The sequence below is a fragment of the Gopherus evgoodei genome, chromosome 16, assembly GCF_007399415.2.
Source record: "Gopherus evgoodei ecotype Sinaloan lineage chromosome 16, rGopEvg1_v1.p, whole genome shotgun sequence".
In the NCBI taxonomy this organism is placed as follows: domain Eukaryota; kingdom Metazoa; phylum Chordata; order Testudines; family Testudinidae; genus Gopherus; species Gopherus evgoodei.
The window spans coordinates 13,212,364-13,228,138 of record NC_044337.1 but is presented as its reverse complement, the minus strand read 5'-3'; the positions used below and the strand labels follow the sequence as shown (position 1 = coordinate 13,228,138).

The window sequence follows — 15,775 nt, the reverse complement described above, 5'->3', positions numbered from 1 at the left end:
GGTGCCGAAGGCGGCATGTGAGCTAGTTTTCAGTGGCACTCACACTGCCCGGGTTCTGGCCACCAGTCTGGGGGGCTCTGCATTTTAATTTCATTTTAAATGAAGTTTCTTAAATATTTTTAAAGTCTTATTTACTTTACATCCAACAATAGTTTAGTTATATATTATAGCCTTATAGAAAAAGACCTTCTAAAAATGTTAAAATGTATTACTGGCACGCAAAACCTTAAATTAGAGTGAATAAATGAAGATTCGGCACAGCACTTCTGAAAGGTTGCCAACCTCTGCGCTGTATAAAGATAAAATAAATGACAGCTCCTGCCCCAAAGAGATTACAGTTTAGAAGACAAGGCCTAACAGGTGGATGAGAAAAATAATTGCATTGGGGAGGGGCCGTGATAAAAAATAAGTATAATGGGAGATTCACAAATCTTAGCTGGTTAGCAGTAGTGACTGCAGCCTCCACCTGCCTTTTCTTTTCCTTCCCAGGTATCAGAACCTAGTGGAAATTCCAGTTTAAATTTTTCAACTAGTTTCTAATGGTTCCAGTTACCAGTGTGGTCTCCCCCTCCTTCCATTACCAGGAGTCCAAGTGCAGAATCACCCCTTTCAAACTTAGACTCCCCTTTGCCCTCCCCTCCTAGTGTCATATCGCAGGCTCTCCATACCCTGGATTGTCTCCTGGCTGTGTCCAATGTTTCTGCGCTTCCTCCATGCTGCCATCTGACTTTTGGTCTTTTCACTGGTAGGTTACATTGGTGTGGTTAACAGAAGTCAGAAGGACATTGATGGCAAGAAAGACATTCAGGCTGCACTGGCTGCAGAGAGGAAGTTCTTTCTCTCCCACCCATCTTACAGACATATGGCTGAACGCATGGGCACCCCCTACCTGCAGAAAGTGTTGAACCAGGTAACGGCAGCTGGGCTCTGCAGCTGGCTGCCACCAGGACAGAGAACAGACCAAAATGGGGCTGTCACCCAGGGTTACTCGAAAATCATGACAATACTAAACACTCCTAGAGCACTTGGCAAACGTGAATTAATGAATACTCACAATGGATCGATACATGATTACTGTCCCTGTTTTAATGCTCTGAAACTGAGGCATAGAACAACTAACTGATTTGCCCAAGGTCACAAAAGGAGAGTGTGTCAGTACAGGACCACTAAACTGTGCCTAACTCTAATACCCTGATATAAGGAAACACTTTCCTCTGGGCTGAAAATCAAGTTCATACGCTAAACACAAAAGGCCAAATTCTGCTCTCAGTAACATCGGTATAAATCCAGAGTAAGTATACTGAAGTCAATAGCATTAGTCTGGATTTACACCAGTAGAATTCCTCCTGATTTACACCACTGTAAGTGAGAGCAGAACTTGGTCTATCATGTTTGTGGGTTTTTTAGCTTCAAGAGATCATTGCATTTCCTGTAGTCCTGTAATATTAATTAAAATTATTTGGATGTTCAATTAAAAATGATGCCTATCAGAAAATTGTTTTATAAATTAATTTGGATAAGATTCTTATATGGCTGGAGGGCTGCCTTCTCCTGGGACACATCCAATAGAGGAAACTATAAAAACCAAAACCTCATATGTTAAGATTTAATGGGCCACGATCAACTTGCAAATCGCATGTGTGTGACAATTTTTTAATTGCTATAGTTCAATTACACCCAAGATCAGTAGAACTGAAAGAAGTTAGCAAAAGCATATGTACTTTTCTCTATTTTGTCTGATTGGTATATTTGAAATTGTGAAAACATCTTTAAAAAAAAAAGCCTTTTCACCATAAGAATGAGACAGCATTGGCTCCCCCTTCTGCCTCTAAAGCCCTACCAACTCAAAAAATAAAGAGAGAGAGAAATTAATAAAAATCTTAAAGATAAAAAAAATCAAAACTAAAAACTCTCCCTCAAACAGTGTTTGACCCCCAAAAGGGAAAAGTGCCAGAGACTCCATGAAGTCTTCTATGGACGTTGCTATTGCTACTGATTTGAGTACTCATAGTATAATGATGGGTGGCAGTATAAAACCCTATGATACACAAATAGATAAAAACACATTGCATATTATCAGCAGAGCTGTAGGTTTGTCATGGGTGGAAAAACGTCATGCATACCATAATTTTTCTGTTTGTCTATGTCTTTTTTTTCCTGTCCATGATTTTCCCAAACAGTGGGTCACCGAGGGCCAGGAGACGATTGGGGGTGGGTGGGAAGGGGTTTGGAGAGCAAGCCCAATGGCTCCTATCCTGTGGTCTCGAACCCAGCTCCCTGCTCAGAGCGTTGGGAGCTGGAGCCCCAGATTGCAGCACCATTCATGTTTTGTCCTGTCCCACCTGCCCCAAGTCACCAAGCAGGATTAGTATTGCAGTGCCTGCGTGGAACATGCAGTTGCATGTGGTCAGTGCCACTAGGCAGGGGGAGGAGGGCATTTTTAATCAAAGCTCAGGGAGCAAACACAGTAAATTTAGTAACCTGTGACTTTTACTACATTTACAACGGCTGCTCCCTGATTTTTTCATAAAACTGCAGTGACAAATGCGTAGCCCTAGTCATCAGTTTCCCTGTTTTGCTGGGGATCAGTTGTACTTTCCATCTCATGCATTAGCAATCTGATAATGTTGCTCTCAGATCCATTCCTTCTCCCTTGCTGGAAAGACCCCTCAGATACATGAGGAGAGTAGGAGACAAAAACCTATGCAATTTGTTTTAAAGGAATTGAAGCAAATTCTGGATATTTACTCTGAACACTATTTAAACAGGATTGTCAAAAACTGGAATTTCTTGTGATTAGTCAGGTTTTTTTTAAATTCCAGTTGACCATAGGACATTGTACCCATGGCTTTCAAACCATTCACCACACACCCCATTTCGATCAAAGCAAATAGGCTCAGGTCCCCCTTCACTTGTGCTAGAGACGAACATCATAGAGAGCTACTGTCAAAGGAATACTGGGATACAGTGATAAAGGCCTTTACCTTGGCATGTTCCAGTGAGGGCGTGGTGGAGGAGGTTCCTGTGCACAGAGTTTATCCAGGAGTGGAGAGATCAGCTCAGACATGGGAGGGTGAGCTGCAAGTCAGGGGAACAGAGGCTCCCGGGGGAAAAGTCCAGGGGCATAGATTGAGGAGCATGGGCTCAAGCAGTTTAGGTTGGAAGGACAGAATGGGGGAAGGGAAGCAGAGGCTCAAGGAGAACTAGGCTGGGGCACAGGCTGGGGGGCAGAGGCTCAAGGAAAACTAAGCTGGGGGCACAGAGGCCGGGGGGCAGAGGCTCAAGGAGAACTAGGCTGGGGCACAGGTTGGGGGGCAGAGGCTCAAGGAGAACTAAGCTGGGGGCACAGAGGCCTGGGGGCAGAGGCTCAAGGAGAACTAGGCTGGGGCACAGGCTGGGGGGCAGAGGCTCAAGGAGAACTAAGCTGGGGGCACAGAGGCCAGGGGGCAGAGGCTCAAGGAAAACTAAGCTGGGGGCACAGAGGCTGGGGGGCAGAGGCTCAAGGAAAACTAAGCTGGGGGCACAGAGGCCGGGGGGCAGAGGCTCAAGGAGAACTAAGCTGGGGGCACAGAGGCTGGGGGTCAGAGGCTCAAGGAGAGCCAGGGTGGGGTCTGGGCTGGGGGTACATATTGAGGGAGCCATGGTCAAGCAGAGCCAGGCCAGGGAGGACAGAATGAGGAGCCAGGCCTCAAAGGGGGTCCTGGGCTCTCATCCCCCATTCTGTCCTCTCCCAGCCCAGGCAACAAGGCCCTGAAGCCGCTGCCTCCTCCCACTCCTCAGCACCACAGGATCCACCTTGGGCACTGGCAGGGGGAGCATTGAGAGGAGGAGAAACGGTCTCCCTGCCCACAGGCTGGTGCAACAGCGGGCCTTGTGGCTGGGGGAGCCAGTGCAGGCTATTTCCTGTTAAGTGCTTGGGTCTGGCCGCCATTTGCATCTGTTTATTGGCAAGATTGTAAAGGAAACAGCAAGGCCCTGATCCTACCACTTTGCTATGTGTTCAGCTTGAAGCATGTTTGTAGTCCCATTGGCTTCAAAGTTAGACATGTGGTCGGAAAATGGTAAGCATTCTCCACAAAATATTTAGCAAAAACAATTTTTAAAAAATTTTTGTAGAAATTTTCCATTTTTGAATGAAAACCTGATTTTGTGGTTGAAAAACTGGAAAATTAAAAAGACCTGGAAATTTTCTATGAACATTTTTGTTTCCAATTAAAAAAATATTTCAAAATTGATCAATTTTTTTGACTAACTCTGTCATGTTAACAGGATCAAAGCCTAAAGCAAGAAGTTCAGAGCCTGTCCAGACTCCAGCAGGGCCCACAGTTTAAAAGTTTAAAGTTTTAGTGCTTTAAAGATGCTGAAACTCGCACAGCAAACTCCCTTCGTCCTCTTAAATGGGACACTTTATCAGGTGTCCTCAGATGAGTTCGATTTGGCAGGTCTGAGACGTTTATGGATAAGCTTAAAGAAGTTGCCGTAAAATATGTTCCCAAGTCCACCCCCAAAATGGAAATAAAGTCCCCTTTGTTTGGCTGGTTTATGGAAATAAACAATTTTAATTTTTCTTGGCCGTTAGCCCGAGTAGTAATAAATCTGTAAAACGGGCACAAATTATTTCCCTTTCAAAGGGGAGTTGTGAGGCTCAGTTAGTCAATGTTTGTGAGTGCTTTAGGATTCTTTGTTGAAAGGTGCTAGGGAAGTAAAGAATATTATTACTATGTACTTCTCCTAGCTCATATAATTCTGTGTCTGATGGCTGCCTGTCTGTATGAGATTGGGTAAACTGCAGTTCAACTCAGGAGACCTGAGTTGAAGTCTCTGCTCAGCCTAAGACTTTAGGGCTTAATCCTAAAACTACCTTGTGCCTCAGTTCTCTGTCTGTAAAAGCCAAATATCCCTACCTCATAGGGGCATTGCAAGGCTCTCAGATAGTATGGTGATGAGGGCCACATAAGTACCTAAATAGATAGACACTGGACTGTCAAAAGAAACCAACCTCCTTTTCTTCTTGGAACATGACAACCCCATTATGTCCACATAATAGGCCTTGCTGTGCTATTCATCAACCTTTCGTGCATATTTGAACCTTGGCAGGGCCAATTTGTCTAAAACATTTCAGGTACTGATTTTGTCCCTGCTCTGCCTGGTCTCTCTGCTTCTTCTGCATTGCAGAGAAGCCCGAGGAGTTTCCAAAGACAGATCCATAACCTAGCTCTTTCCTTTATACTGGAGAGATGACCTGTCCAATGATGGCTTCCTCCTGATATAATCTCATTCATTCTCCCCAGTCAAAATCTAGTTTAGTCAGTGGGACTGGCCCACTCTGCCACACAAGACTGATGCCCTGTGGCTCATAGGAGTAGCCTATTCTGGCACACAGGGCTAATGATCCCCCCTGTCGCAGAGGAGTAGCCCACTTTGTTGCTGCCCTTCTGCTGAGTCAGCTAGTCCTGTTCAATCACAACTCACAGGTTTTTAAACCCATTTCTCAACCTTCTACTTTTGCAGCAACTGACCAATCACATCCGAGACACCCTGCCAGGCCTGCGAAACAAACTCCAGAGCCAGCTTCTCTCCATTGAGAAAGAGGTGGATGAGTACAAGAACTTCCGTCCTGATGATCCTGCCCGGAAGACCAAAGCTCTGCTTCAGTAAGTGACTCCTGCTGTGTGTCCCTCCTAGGAGAAGTGTACCTGGCAATCTCCCCCATTCATTTTTCTTTCTGCCTAGGATGGTCCAGCAGTTTGCTGTGGACTTTGAGAAACGTATTGAAGGCTCCGGTGACCAGATTGATACCTATGAGCTGTCTGGAGGAGCTAGGATCAACCGCATATTCCATGAGCGGTTCCCCTTTGAACTGGTGAAGGTACCATTCCCCCTCCTATTCTTCTCACCTACCTTCCTATTTTCTCTCCACTTGCTGTCATTTCTTCACCTGTCCTTCTCAGATGTCATCTTCTTGGCTCATTTCTCATCTCTTCTGCTTTGCATCTGTTGTCTCCTCTTTAATTCATTTCTTCTTTCCTTGACCTTGTCTTTACCTTCATCACTTTCTTTCTCCTCTTCACCTGTCTTTCTCCCCTGCCGTTGTCTTTTTCCTTCACCAGTCCTCTCTGTTCTTTGCTTCCTTTCTCTCTTTCTCACCTCCAATCCTGGCTTCTCTTCTCCTTCAGCCCTCACCCCGTGCCAGAGCCTGATATCTCCTTCAGCGACCTTCCCAGTATCTGAACATGGCCCCTTCCTCAGTTCCTGCCCTGGTAGCAGAGCATAGGAACTCCCTCACTTTTTCTTCCTGGTTATGTAAAAGGGTTTTACCTTAACTGTTCTGATTACATGAATCCCAAATGCTGAAGCTGTAGTTTGTTTACCTCAAACCAAAGAGTCTCTGATCAGCTGAATGTCCATGGAGAAAGGTACAGTCAGATCTTTGCCTCTGGCTGATCTGCACACAGTGTAGTTTGGGCGTAGATGCAGAGAGAGCTGAAAATTGCATTCCATTAATCCTATTGATGCTATGGGCAGGGCTGGTCCCGATGTGCCAAGCTAATACCAGACTAAGGCTGTTCCAACTTATGCTGACTCTTAAACACTCCTAAGGGGTAGAAAACACAACCAAGGATCAGTGGGGTGCAGGGACATCCTAACTATGCCTCCTTTGCTACAACCACATTACATCTTCACTTCTACATGAGCAGCAAAGAAGTGGGTGGTGTAAAAGCCTCTTTGTTGATTTAGCACCACCAGAGGATCTTCTTGTGGTGTCCTCCTGCGACTGCACGCATTGGTACCTGGGGCCAAATTGCACTAGCAGAGACACACAGAGGCTCCACATTATGGGAGAATCTGGCATATAATGTATAAAAGCTCCAGAGGAAAAGGTGACGAAATAGCTTTTCATGATGGTTTTCAGAACAGAAGATCAAGCAGGAGCCAATCTGTTCCCCTTATGGGTTGGCTTGCCTGTATTTTCACTTAGTAGTAGTATTTGAATGTTGATTCTTTCCATTTGAATGAGATGCTGAGGCCTTGTCAGTGAAAGACAAGAGCCTGCATTGTGTTTGATGATGATATAACTTTTCTATGTGAGAAAGAAATCCAGTTTATATGTGTATATTGGAAAAAACAGCTGCTGAGATCATATGCAAACCTTGCAAGGGAAAATATTTTATTTGGGACACAATTTTATATTTTTAGCTTCTCATTCCCTTTGTCTTTTGTTTCTAAGGTCATTTGTATAGTCAATGAGAACTGGGCAGCACTTCTGAGGGTACGTCCACTGGAACTGGGGGTATATTTTCCAATTCAGGTAGATGGACATGTGTGAACATCAGTTGAGCTAAATGCTAAAAATAGCAATGTAGCTGCAGCAGCACAGATAGCAGGACAGGCTAGCTGCTCGAGTACAATCCCAGCTGAGACCCTAGGTACGTCCTTGGGCAGCTAGTCTGACCCACTGCCCATGCCACCACGGCCACACTGCTGTTTTTATCATACTAGCTCAATTGGAGCTAACATGTACATCTGCCCAAACTGGCAGTTACAACTCCAGCTTGGGTGTAGATATACACTGTCAGTCAAGCCCTAAGCTGGGATTTCAAAGTTCACACAGCATGTGAGTGCTGGCAACAGAAGCCTGATCTCCTGACTCCCATTCCTGTGTTCCAGTCAACAGGCCACACTCCTTCACACCTCCATCTTGCAAGGCTGAGTCATGACCTGGCAGGGGCCCTCTCCTCTGTATCTGCATGGTGCTCTGCTGTATGGGTTGCCAGGCCCCGTCTCACAATCTTTTCTTCTGGTGCAGATGGAGTTTGACGAGAAGGAGCTCCGGCGAGAGATCAGCTACGCCATCAAGAACATCCATGGTATCAGGCATGTATCATGCATTAGGCAGGCCCACGACTGCACAGCCCTGTAAATATCTCTAGACCTTCCAAACCAAGTTGAGAAGACTTCAGAGGTACGGTAGGTCAGATGACGGGAGGGAACACCTGCCTGGGCCACTGACAGCTGAACAGCCTTGTATTGGGAGGTACTAAAGTTCATCAAAATCAGTTTGCTTTCTGTTTCCATGTGAGAGCTGCAGGAGCTTCAAAGGTAAAATTGCCTTGGTGATCAGCCTTTTTCTTCCATCTCCTGTGCTGAGTATGAGAAAGAGGAAGTGACATCACATGGGAGAAGGAGGAAGTGACATAGGAAGGGATGCTAAACACCCCCTATACACCTTTTTAATTTCTTATAGTATTGTTTTAATTTATTATCCCAGATCTACCAGGACTCGATCCTGCAAGCTGGTGCTGAGCACACTCAACCATCAGTGACTTCAATGGGAGCTGAGGGTGCTCAGTACTTTGCAGGACCGGGTCCCAAATGAATGGTAAGTTAACATCTTTGCATTTGTGTTAGAGAAGATTAATGATGTGTGGCTTATGAGGCATAACAGGCAGCCTTACCTGAGAGCTGCTGAGATACTGTGATTCCCCCTATGGTCAGTAGGGACTGTGGGAGCCCAGCACCCCTCAGAATTGCTATTAAATGCTGGAGAATGCAAGCAGGTGATCAGATATTGACAAGTTGATTTTCTTCTCCTTCAGCTTATTCCATCTGATCTAGCCAGGCTCATTTGAGCAATAATATTACTGTTAGTATTTATTGCTCCCTTATTATAATTAAGAAAGGGTTTTTTTAAACTCTCTAGGGATGATATTCACCACTCTGCATTAAACCCTAAAGGCCCCCACCTTAAAGGATGAGGTGGTGCATAAGCTTAGCGTTGGTCCCTGTGTTGGTCATTTTCACCTGAGACCATTTTTGTAAAGTGTTGAGCACCCTCCATTCCCATTGATTTCAGTGAGGTTTTGTTCGTGGGTTTTATGATTCCTCCAGCCCAACGAGCTGGGTGTCAGTGATACAAATGCCTGCTCTGAAATGTGTGTGTAATGCTGTGACATTCTCCTTGCCCCCCTCTACCTCCCCTCCTGCCTTGTCTTGCCCCCGCCCTGGGTGTTTAGAACCGGTCTTTTCACGCCCGACATGGCCTTTGAGACCATTGTGAAAAAGCAGGTGAAGAAGATTAAAGAGCCTTGCCTGAAATGCGTGGACATGGTCATTTCGGAGTTAATCAATACTGTTAGACAGTGCACCAAGAAGGTAACCGGAGGGAACATGGAGTTCACACGCTAACACCTGCCTGCCCATCTGCTCGCTGGCTGAAGCACAGCACTGTGATCTGGGCAAGGAGCTGCCTGCAGTGAAACTTGATGTTTCTAACCACCTCCTCAGCAGCATGACTAGACCTGAGTGATACTAGCCTGGGGCATTCCAGCCAACCAGCCAATCAGAAAGAGTTGAGACAGCTGATAGGAGTAGGTTGCTGCCGTCTACACCATTCTGTTAGAGGTGTCTTTGGAACATTGGGGTCTCCCCCCACATGCCCACTCCAGAAACACAACCCACTCCACTGGCTCTCTAACATGAGCGTTAACTCTTTATAACAGCCAAAGTTATTTCTTCCTCTAGAGGCTGATGTTTTATATCTGATTTAAATTTAATTTCTGATTTTAATTTTCAAGTCAGAATCTGGGATATAGATTTCCCCTGGGAACTTCTAGGGACTTTGTATCATCCAATCTGGCCCCTGATTGACCATCCGCAAGCAAAAGGGTACATAAACTCTCAAATATGGAGACTCAAGAGTCAAAGATGAAGTAGGCTTTGCTAATGTGGAATGATCAAGCTGTGGGCTTCCCTATGGGGAGATGTTCCTAAGCTTGTGGAATTTGGCATGGTTTCTGATTGGCTTGGTTTGTATCTTGTTTTGAAGGAGCAGTAAATGGCTGAGAAGAAGGAAAGTGGAGGTGTCCACTCTCACCTGAGTTCCTGCCTTTCCCTTCCTGCTGCTGTGATGGGGTACCCTGGAGGTTTCATTCTCTGGGTTCTGATTGACTGTAGTGGACTTTAGTGGTGATGTGGGAGACAGCCAGTCGTAATTCTGTCCATCCTTCAAATATTGTGATTCTCATGCCTGAGTTTGGGCTTAGATTTAATATTGAGAAGCAGTGTGAGAAAGATGGGGAGACTGCCTGCCATTCCTCTCAGCCATGGCCTGCTGCTTCAGACAGGTCCAGGTCCTGGTGAAAGGGCATCTCAGCCAGAGTGTGATAGCGTGGGCACTGGAGACTCTTGGTATGTCGGGATCACTGCTGGCTATTCGGGAGCAGGTAACCGGGTGAAGGCATTACTGGAAGCTCCCAAGGGGGATTGAAACCTTGAATTTAGGGAAAAAAAAGGGGGGGGGGTGAGTGGTGAGACTCAGGTTTGCTCTGCAAGAGACTGCATTGCTTGGGGCTAGAGGTCTCTGCAGAGGTGCTCAGGCTCACGTACATGTGCTTTGTCCCAGTCCAGACTGGGAGAGCAAAGTGGACAGACAGTGACAGATTCCTCAGGTTTTTAGAATGCTGGGAGGAGCTTCCTTTTCCTATCCTGCTGTCTTCTGTTGAGGTATGTAGCTGTGGGGAGCACCCAGAAAATTGCCCTTAGTGGTGGTGACAGGTAAGCAAAGACCTTTGGGCTGCCAAGTACCCAGATCCAGTAACCGGATCTGAAGGGCCCACTTTTCATATCCCCTTAATGCTCCCTTGGTTAGTTTTACCATCCATCAATCATCATCTAAGTCTTTATCACTCCTGCCCTCTTCCTCCCTATGAATCTTTTTCCCTGTCTTTCTTTCTTCCCTTCCCATTTCTCTCTATATCCACCTTCACGGTCTTGTTTTTCTCTTTCTTTTTCCTTGAGGAATAAATTTTCACTAGTAGTGAAATTATCTCTATTACAGACATGAAGGACAGATTCCTCCTTCCACGAGGATACATGGTACCCAAGAGAGACGGAAATGTAAAAATCAGGGAGGACAGAAAGAGACCATAGGACAGAGAAGACGAGAACTCAGTATTCCACAGCCACCTTTAATGGAGTGAGGGAGACAGGGCAGGTGTGGTACACAGAGTGACACACACATAGGAAAGAAAGAGAGAATGCTGGAAAGAGGTGGACAAAGAGGAACAAATCTAGCTGGGGGAGGGAGTCAGTTATAGCAGGAGGTATTGGGTCAGACCATCGTCTCAGTTAAGAAGGGAGCGTGGAGGGAATCAGAATTTTTAAAGTGTTTTCTTGTTAGTGTAGCGGGCTTGGGTCCCGTAGTGGTTCAAAGGCTAGAGATTGAGTTTGGCTGCAGTTCATGTTGTGTGTGTGCGCGCACAAGTATGAGTGGTAACATTGTTTACTTTAAAGAAACAAATGTTATTAAAATGTTCAGGTAGCTAAAGGCACATTTTGTGTGAGGGTCCCTTTTCCAGGCTCCATCCACTGAGCCTGACTCAGATATTGTATGAAACATCTAAAGGGGCTATATTGAACTTAGCAGGCAGGTTGAGACCTGGAACATATTTTCTGAGACATGCAGAGGCCATTTTAACTTTAAGGGCACCCACTCTTTACCCCAAAAAGGGCTTAATTGGCAACTTGCCAGACTCTGAGATGCACCTGGGTGGAGATGGGTAGTATGGAAATTACACATCCCAACATGAACAGAACAGCCTTTCACATTAGCTGTAAGTGACATAATGCATGGGAGAGGGTGCTGTGATCAAGATGGAGCACTGATGTATGTTTGGGGTTGAAGTACCTCTGGACAGCACTTCCATATTAGCAACCAGGGGCCAGATTCTCAGCTGCTGTAAATCTGCAAATCTCTGTGGATTTCAATAGGGCTATGTTGATTTACATTCACTGTGAATCTAGCTAAGGATTGGTCAGAAGCTCCAGGCACCCTGGTTTAGTCACAGTATGTTTGGATAGGAAAAATGTCCTGTGACAATATCCCTTGAAACACACAGGAAATCCATAGCTAGCACTACTAGCCCCTGCCATTGTGGGACAGTGCAGCACAAAGACCACTTGTCCAGCTGATGAAGCTTTAAAGGGGGCACTGTCAGGTTAAAGATAATGAGTTATTAAAAACAAATTTCCTTGTGTGTGTTATTAATAGCCCCCAAATTTGATTAACCTCGGTCACACTTTTAAAAATCTAATTTGTGCTGCACTCTTCCTGCTGATTGTTTACCCCTGTGTTTCTCTCATCTGGGATGTTGAAACAGACTGATCAAGTTTCATTTTAATTTCTAGTCACTTTCTGGTTCCCATGCCCTACCTCAGTGTTGTGATGTCTGAATTGCAAACACTGGAACAGGAAACCTGTATTCATTGGGATTTTAAAAAATAATTGTGGAAACATTTTTACTGATCTTATGTTTGGTATTTTTACAACCTTGAAAGTTGTACCTCAATCAACCTGACATCATCTTCTTCAGATAGGCTGGAATAGGAGGGCTGTTTGGGGTAATTGTGATAGCTCTCTAGGAAGATTCCACCTTCCTAATTACTTAGATACATTTCACTGGCCTCAGGATGTGGTTCATTGTTAGGGCTCAACTTCCTTCCCTACAGCAGGAAAGAGGAGGAATGGGAAAAGAGACAGGCCATAACTGGAACTGTTTATCTGAACCCCTGAAACTTGGAGTAAGGAAGTTGAATCCATATCACTCATGATTACGCAAAACTGAAACCTGAGTGACAAAAATTAACCTAGCTCCTCCCCCACCCAGTGGTTCAAGTAGGGCCATATGGTCCAGTACACTGCATCATTAAGATATTTATTGCTGGTACGCCGTAACAGAAAGACACAGGAGCAGAATGTGGGGCTGCCTGGCGGCCCCACTCCAGCATCTCCTCCAGCACAGCTGTACTGCTCCCAGCCTGGCCCCATCTCTGTCCTCTGGCGAGACTATACAGACCCCAGACAGGAGACGCAGCTGTGTGGAACGGCTGGGGGCAGAGTGGGACTGGGAGTGGTACAGCCGTGCCAGTGGACAGGGCTGGAGGTGGGGCTGGGGGGAGTACAGCATTGCTGGAGGAGCTGTTGGCGTGGGGCCGCCCTGCGGCCCCACATTCTGCTCCTTTTGCCACTGTGGTTCCAGAGAGCCCTGCAGTTCAGAAGTCTGTATCTGGCACAGCTGGAAGACAGAGTCCGTCTCCCCCCCACCAGTAACATGGGATGGGGAGGGGTAGGGAGAGTGTGGGGGCCCAGGGCTGGGGGTGAAGCGGGGAGGAGTCATGTGGAGGGTCATGTGCCTCCCCCTTTGTGTCCCTCCCATGAGTTGCCTATGTGCAGCGTACCAGTAAGAAATAAATTCTACTTGTGCCACTGCCCCCAGCCCCCCCCCCCTTATGCAGTCCAGCTTTAGATGGAAAGGACTAGGGGGAACTTATGGGAAGCAAAAAGAGAAAGGGATAAAGCTGGTGGGTAAAAAGGCAGGAGAAGAGACCCATGGAACAGCAGAGGGAAATGAGACTGACTCAGGTGAAGAAAAGAGTGAGAGGCTCAGTATGTTCAGCCTTCATTGCCTGTGGAGAAGGCTTGCTCTGAGAGAGGGATTCCTGGATGCATCCATCCACCCATCCATTTTGTTGGGCTCTGTAGCTCATGGTTTCACCTACTCTGTCTGTTCCTTCCCACTGTGCCATTTCCATGCATCTGTAGAATCCCCTGATACTTGGCAGCACATGGGCCCTGCAGCAAATGCTCACCTGCTTTGATTTATCTGTGGAGTGAACCAAAATCTCACTTCTCATTTTGCCTTGTGTTTTTCTCTTCTCCTCTCTCTCTCTCTCCCCCTCTCAATCTCTCTATGCCTCTGTCTGCTTTGCTCTTCTTTCTTCCTTGTTGCTTCTTCCCTCCCTGCCCCTCGCCGTGCAGAACGGGTCTCTTCACGCCTGACCTCGCTTTTGAAGCCATAGTGAAAAAGCAGGTGCAGAAGTTGAAGGAGCCGAGTCTGAAGTGTGTGGATATGGTAGTGAGTGAGCTCACATCCACCATCAGAAAGTGTAGCGAAAAGGTAAAGAAACCAACAACATTAAGAAAGGGCAAAGCACCACTCCTCTCTCTCACACACACATACTTTTTCCTCACACCCTTCAAGGCCTGGGCTCACATCAGGGGACTAACAACAAATCTGGTGAGAACAAGGAGAATAGCCATGGAAGTCAGGTTCTACTATATAAATAAGCATCTGATGGAAAGAAGCAGCCCATAGGCATCCAAGCAGTGTGAAAAGTAGGGGAGAGGGATCAGGCCCCAGCTGATGGATCTCTTTGCTGTGAATTCAGAAGTCAGCTGGCTACAGCTGCTTGTTTGCTAGCCAGCCCCCATTCCTCACTCCAGCCCCTTGGCATGCAGCTCGGTGTAGAATAAACCCCCTTGCAAGCCTCTCTTCCTACTCTTCCTGATTGCACATTGAAAACCTTTCTGTGTCCCTTTGTCGCTGCCTCTCTGGAAATCCAAACATCTTAGAACAAGAAACAAGTTAGAGAGAGGCCTTAAAAGATAAAAAGAATCCAGGCCCCTTTGCCGGGTTATTGGGCATAACCCCAGCCTCCATCCAGATGACAGAGCTCTATATCTTCTCCATCTCATCTTCCTGCTGATCTTTAATTACAGATTATGCTAATAAAGAGAGAAGGATGAATCTTGTGCTGCGTTTCCCTGCCCCAAAGCAAAGGAAAGGAGGCAAATTCCAGAGTAGCTTAAAGAGCAGCAAAGTGGAAAAAGGGACCACCCATTTGAATAAGTAGAGGCCATCACACATGCGCTAGTATATGTCTGGTGGAAAGTGGGTTGGTTTCCTAGGCCTATATGGTGCAGCAGAGGGCGCCACACACCTCTTTAAATAGAAAGGTAGACTAACTAAAATAATTTGCCAAGGAAGGACTAAAATCCTGCACCCCCCAGCCCAGCTGGGCAAGTTTCTCTGCCAAGTGAGTTAAAGGGGGCAGCATCTCTTGTTCTAGTTAGGAGCCTCTATAAAAATTACCCACAATCCCTTTTCTGCATTCGAGGGTCTGGACTGGCCAATATATATAATCCCAGGTTTGGGGGGAGGGATTAGAAAGAGACAGGTGGGAAGGGTGGGAGAATCCCGTATAAATTTAAGAGCTCAGAATGCCAAGAGCTGGAGGTTGGCAGATGAAGGGACCTCGTTGTATTCAGCAGGGCTGATCTCGGCAGCTACTGCACTTTGGTCATTGCCATCCCTCAAGCACTGCTGCTCCACCTCAAAGGATTTCTCTTTCTAAGTCCTCCTGTTTTCCAACTCAGTGTGGGAGACACTCCTCCATCCTTCCCCTTCCTCCCCCCATGTTTGCTTATAGTGATTTTGGTTTGTTTCCATTGATGTTTTTCTGTCTCTGATTGGAGTTGTGTCTTCAGGGGAGAGAAATCAGTGCAGAGGAGGGGAAAAGAAAAACCTCAGTGTTAGTGGACACTAACTTCTTACAGTGGGACACCCTGCTCAGATGACTGGGATCTTACCCATCCACCTTCTGTAGATTTTGAAATTCATTTTGTCATGGTAGGATGGACAGATTTGGCACTGGAGGAGGAAAGGAAGGGTAGAGATTTTCTAGGGTGGAGATGAAATAATGGAGTTGTACAGTCAGGATGTGCATTTCCATGTCCAGGCCTCCGAGCGACAGAAAATAGGAACGGAAACAAGAGGGAAATGTAGCTGATGGGACAGAAGAGAGCTTGTCACCGGGGATGATGAGGGAGGAAGATGAGAAAATCCCCTGTAAGCTAGGGCTGGACTGAATCTGGCAGTCCTTTCACAGTCCTTATCTGGAGATGGTCCCATTGTAATCAATGGAAGCTTTGCTGGAG

General features: G+C 46.3%; 1 protein-coding gene across 14 annotated transcripts in view; it reads left to right on the top strand.

The window, feature by feature from the left end:
* Positions 1-15,775, top strand: part of DNM1 (dynamin 1) — a 105,851-nt gene that overhangs the window by 41,830 nt on the left and 48,246 nt on the right. For 11 of the 14 annotated variants that reach the window (XR_003996851.1, XR_003996849.1, XR_003996850.1 and 8 more), the window contains exons 6-10: positions 750-910; positions 5,512-5,654; positions 5,734-5,869; positions 7,808-7,875; positions 9,015-9,153. Coding sequence is in view for 10 of the 14 variants with exons in the window: in XM_030535966.1 (XP_030391826.1) it covers positions 750-910; positions 5,512-5,654; positions 5,734-5,869; positions 7,808-7,875; positions 9,015-9,153 (647 nt within the window). In the remaining 4 variants the exon portion in view is untranslated. Of the gene's footprint in view, positions 1-749; positions 911-5,511; positions 5,655-5,733; positions 5,870-7,807; positions 7,876-9,014; positions 9,154-13,816; positions 13,956-15,775 lie in introns of all 14 variants that reach the window. The other 3 variants (XM_030535967.1, XM_030535964.1, XM_030535971.1) reach the window with 1 other exon arrangement.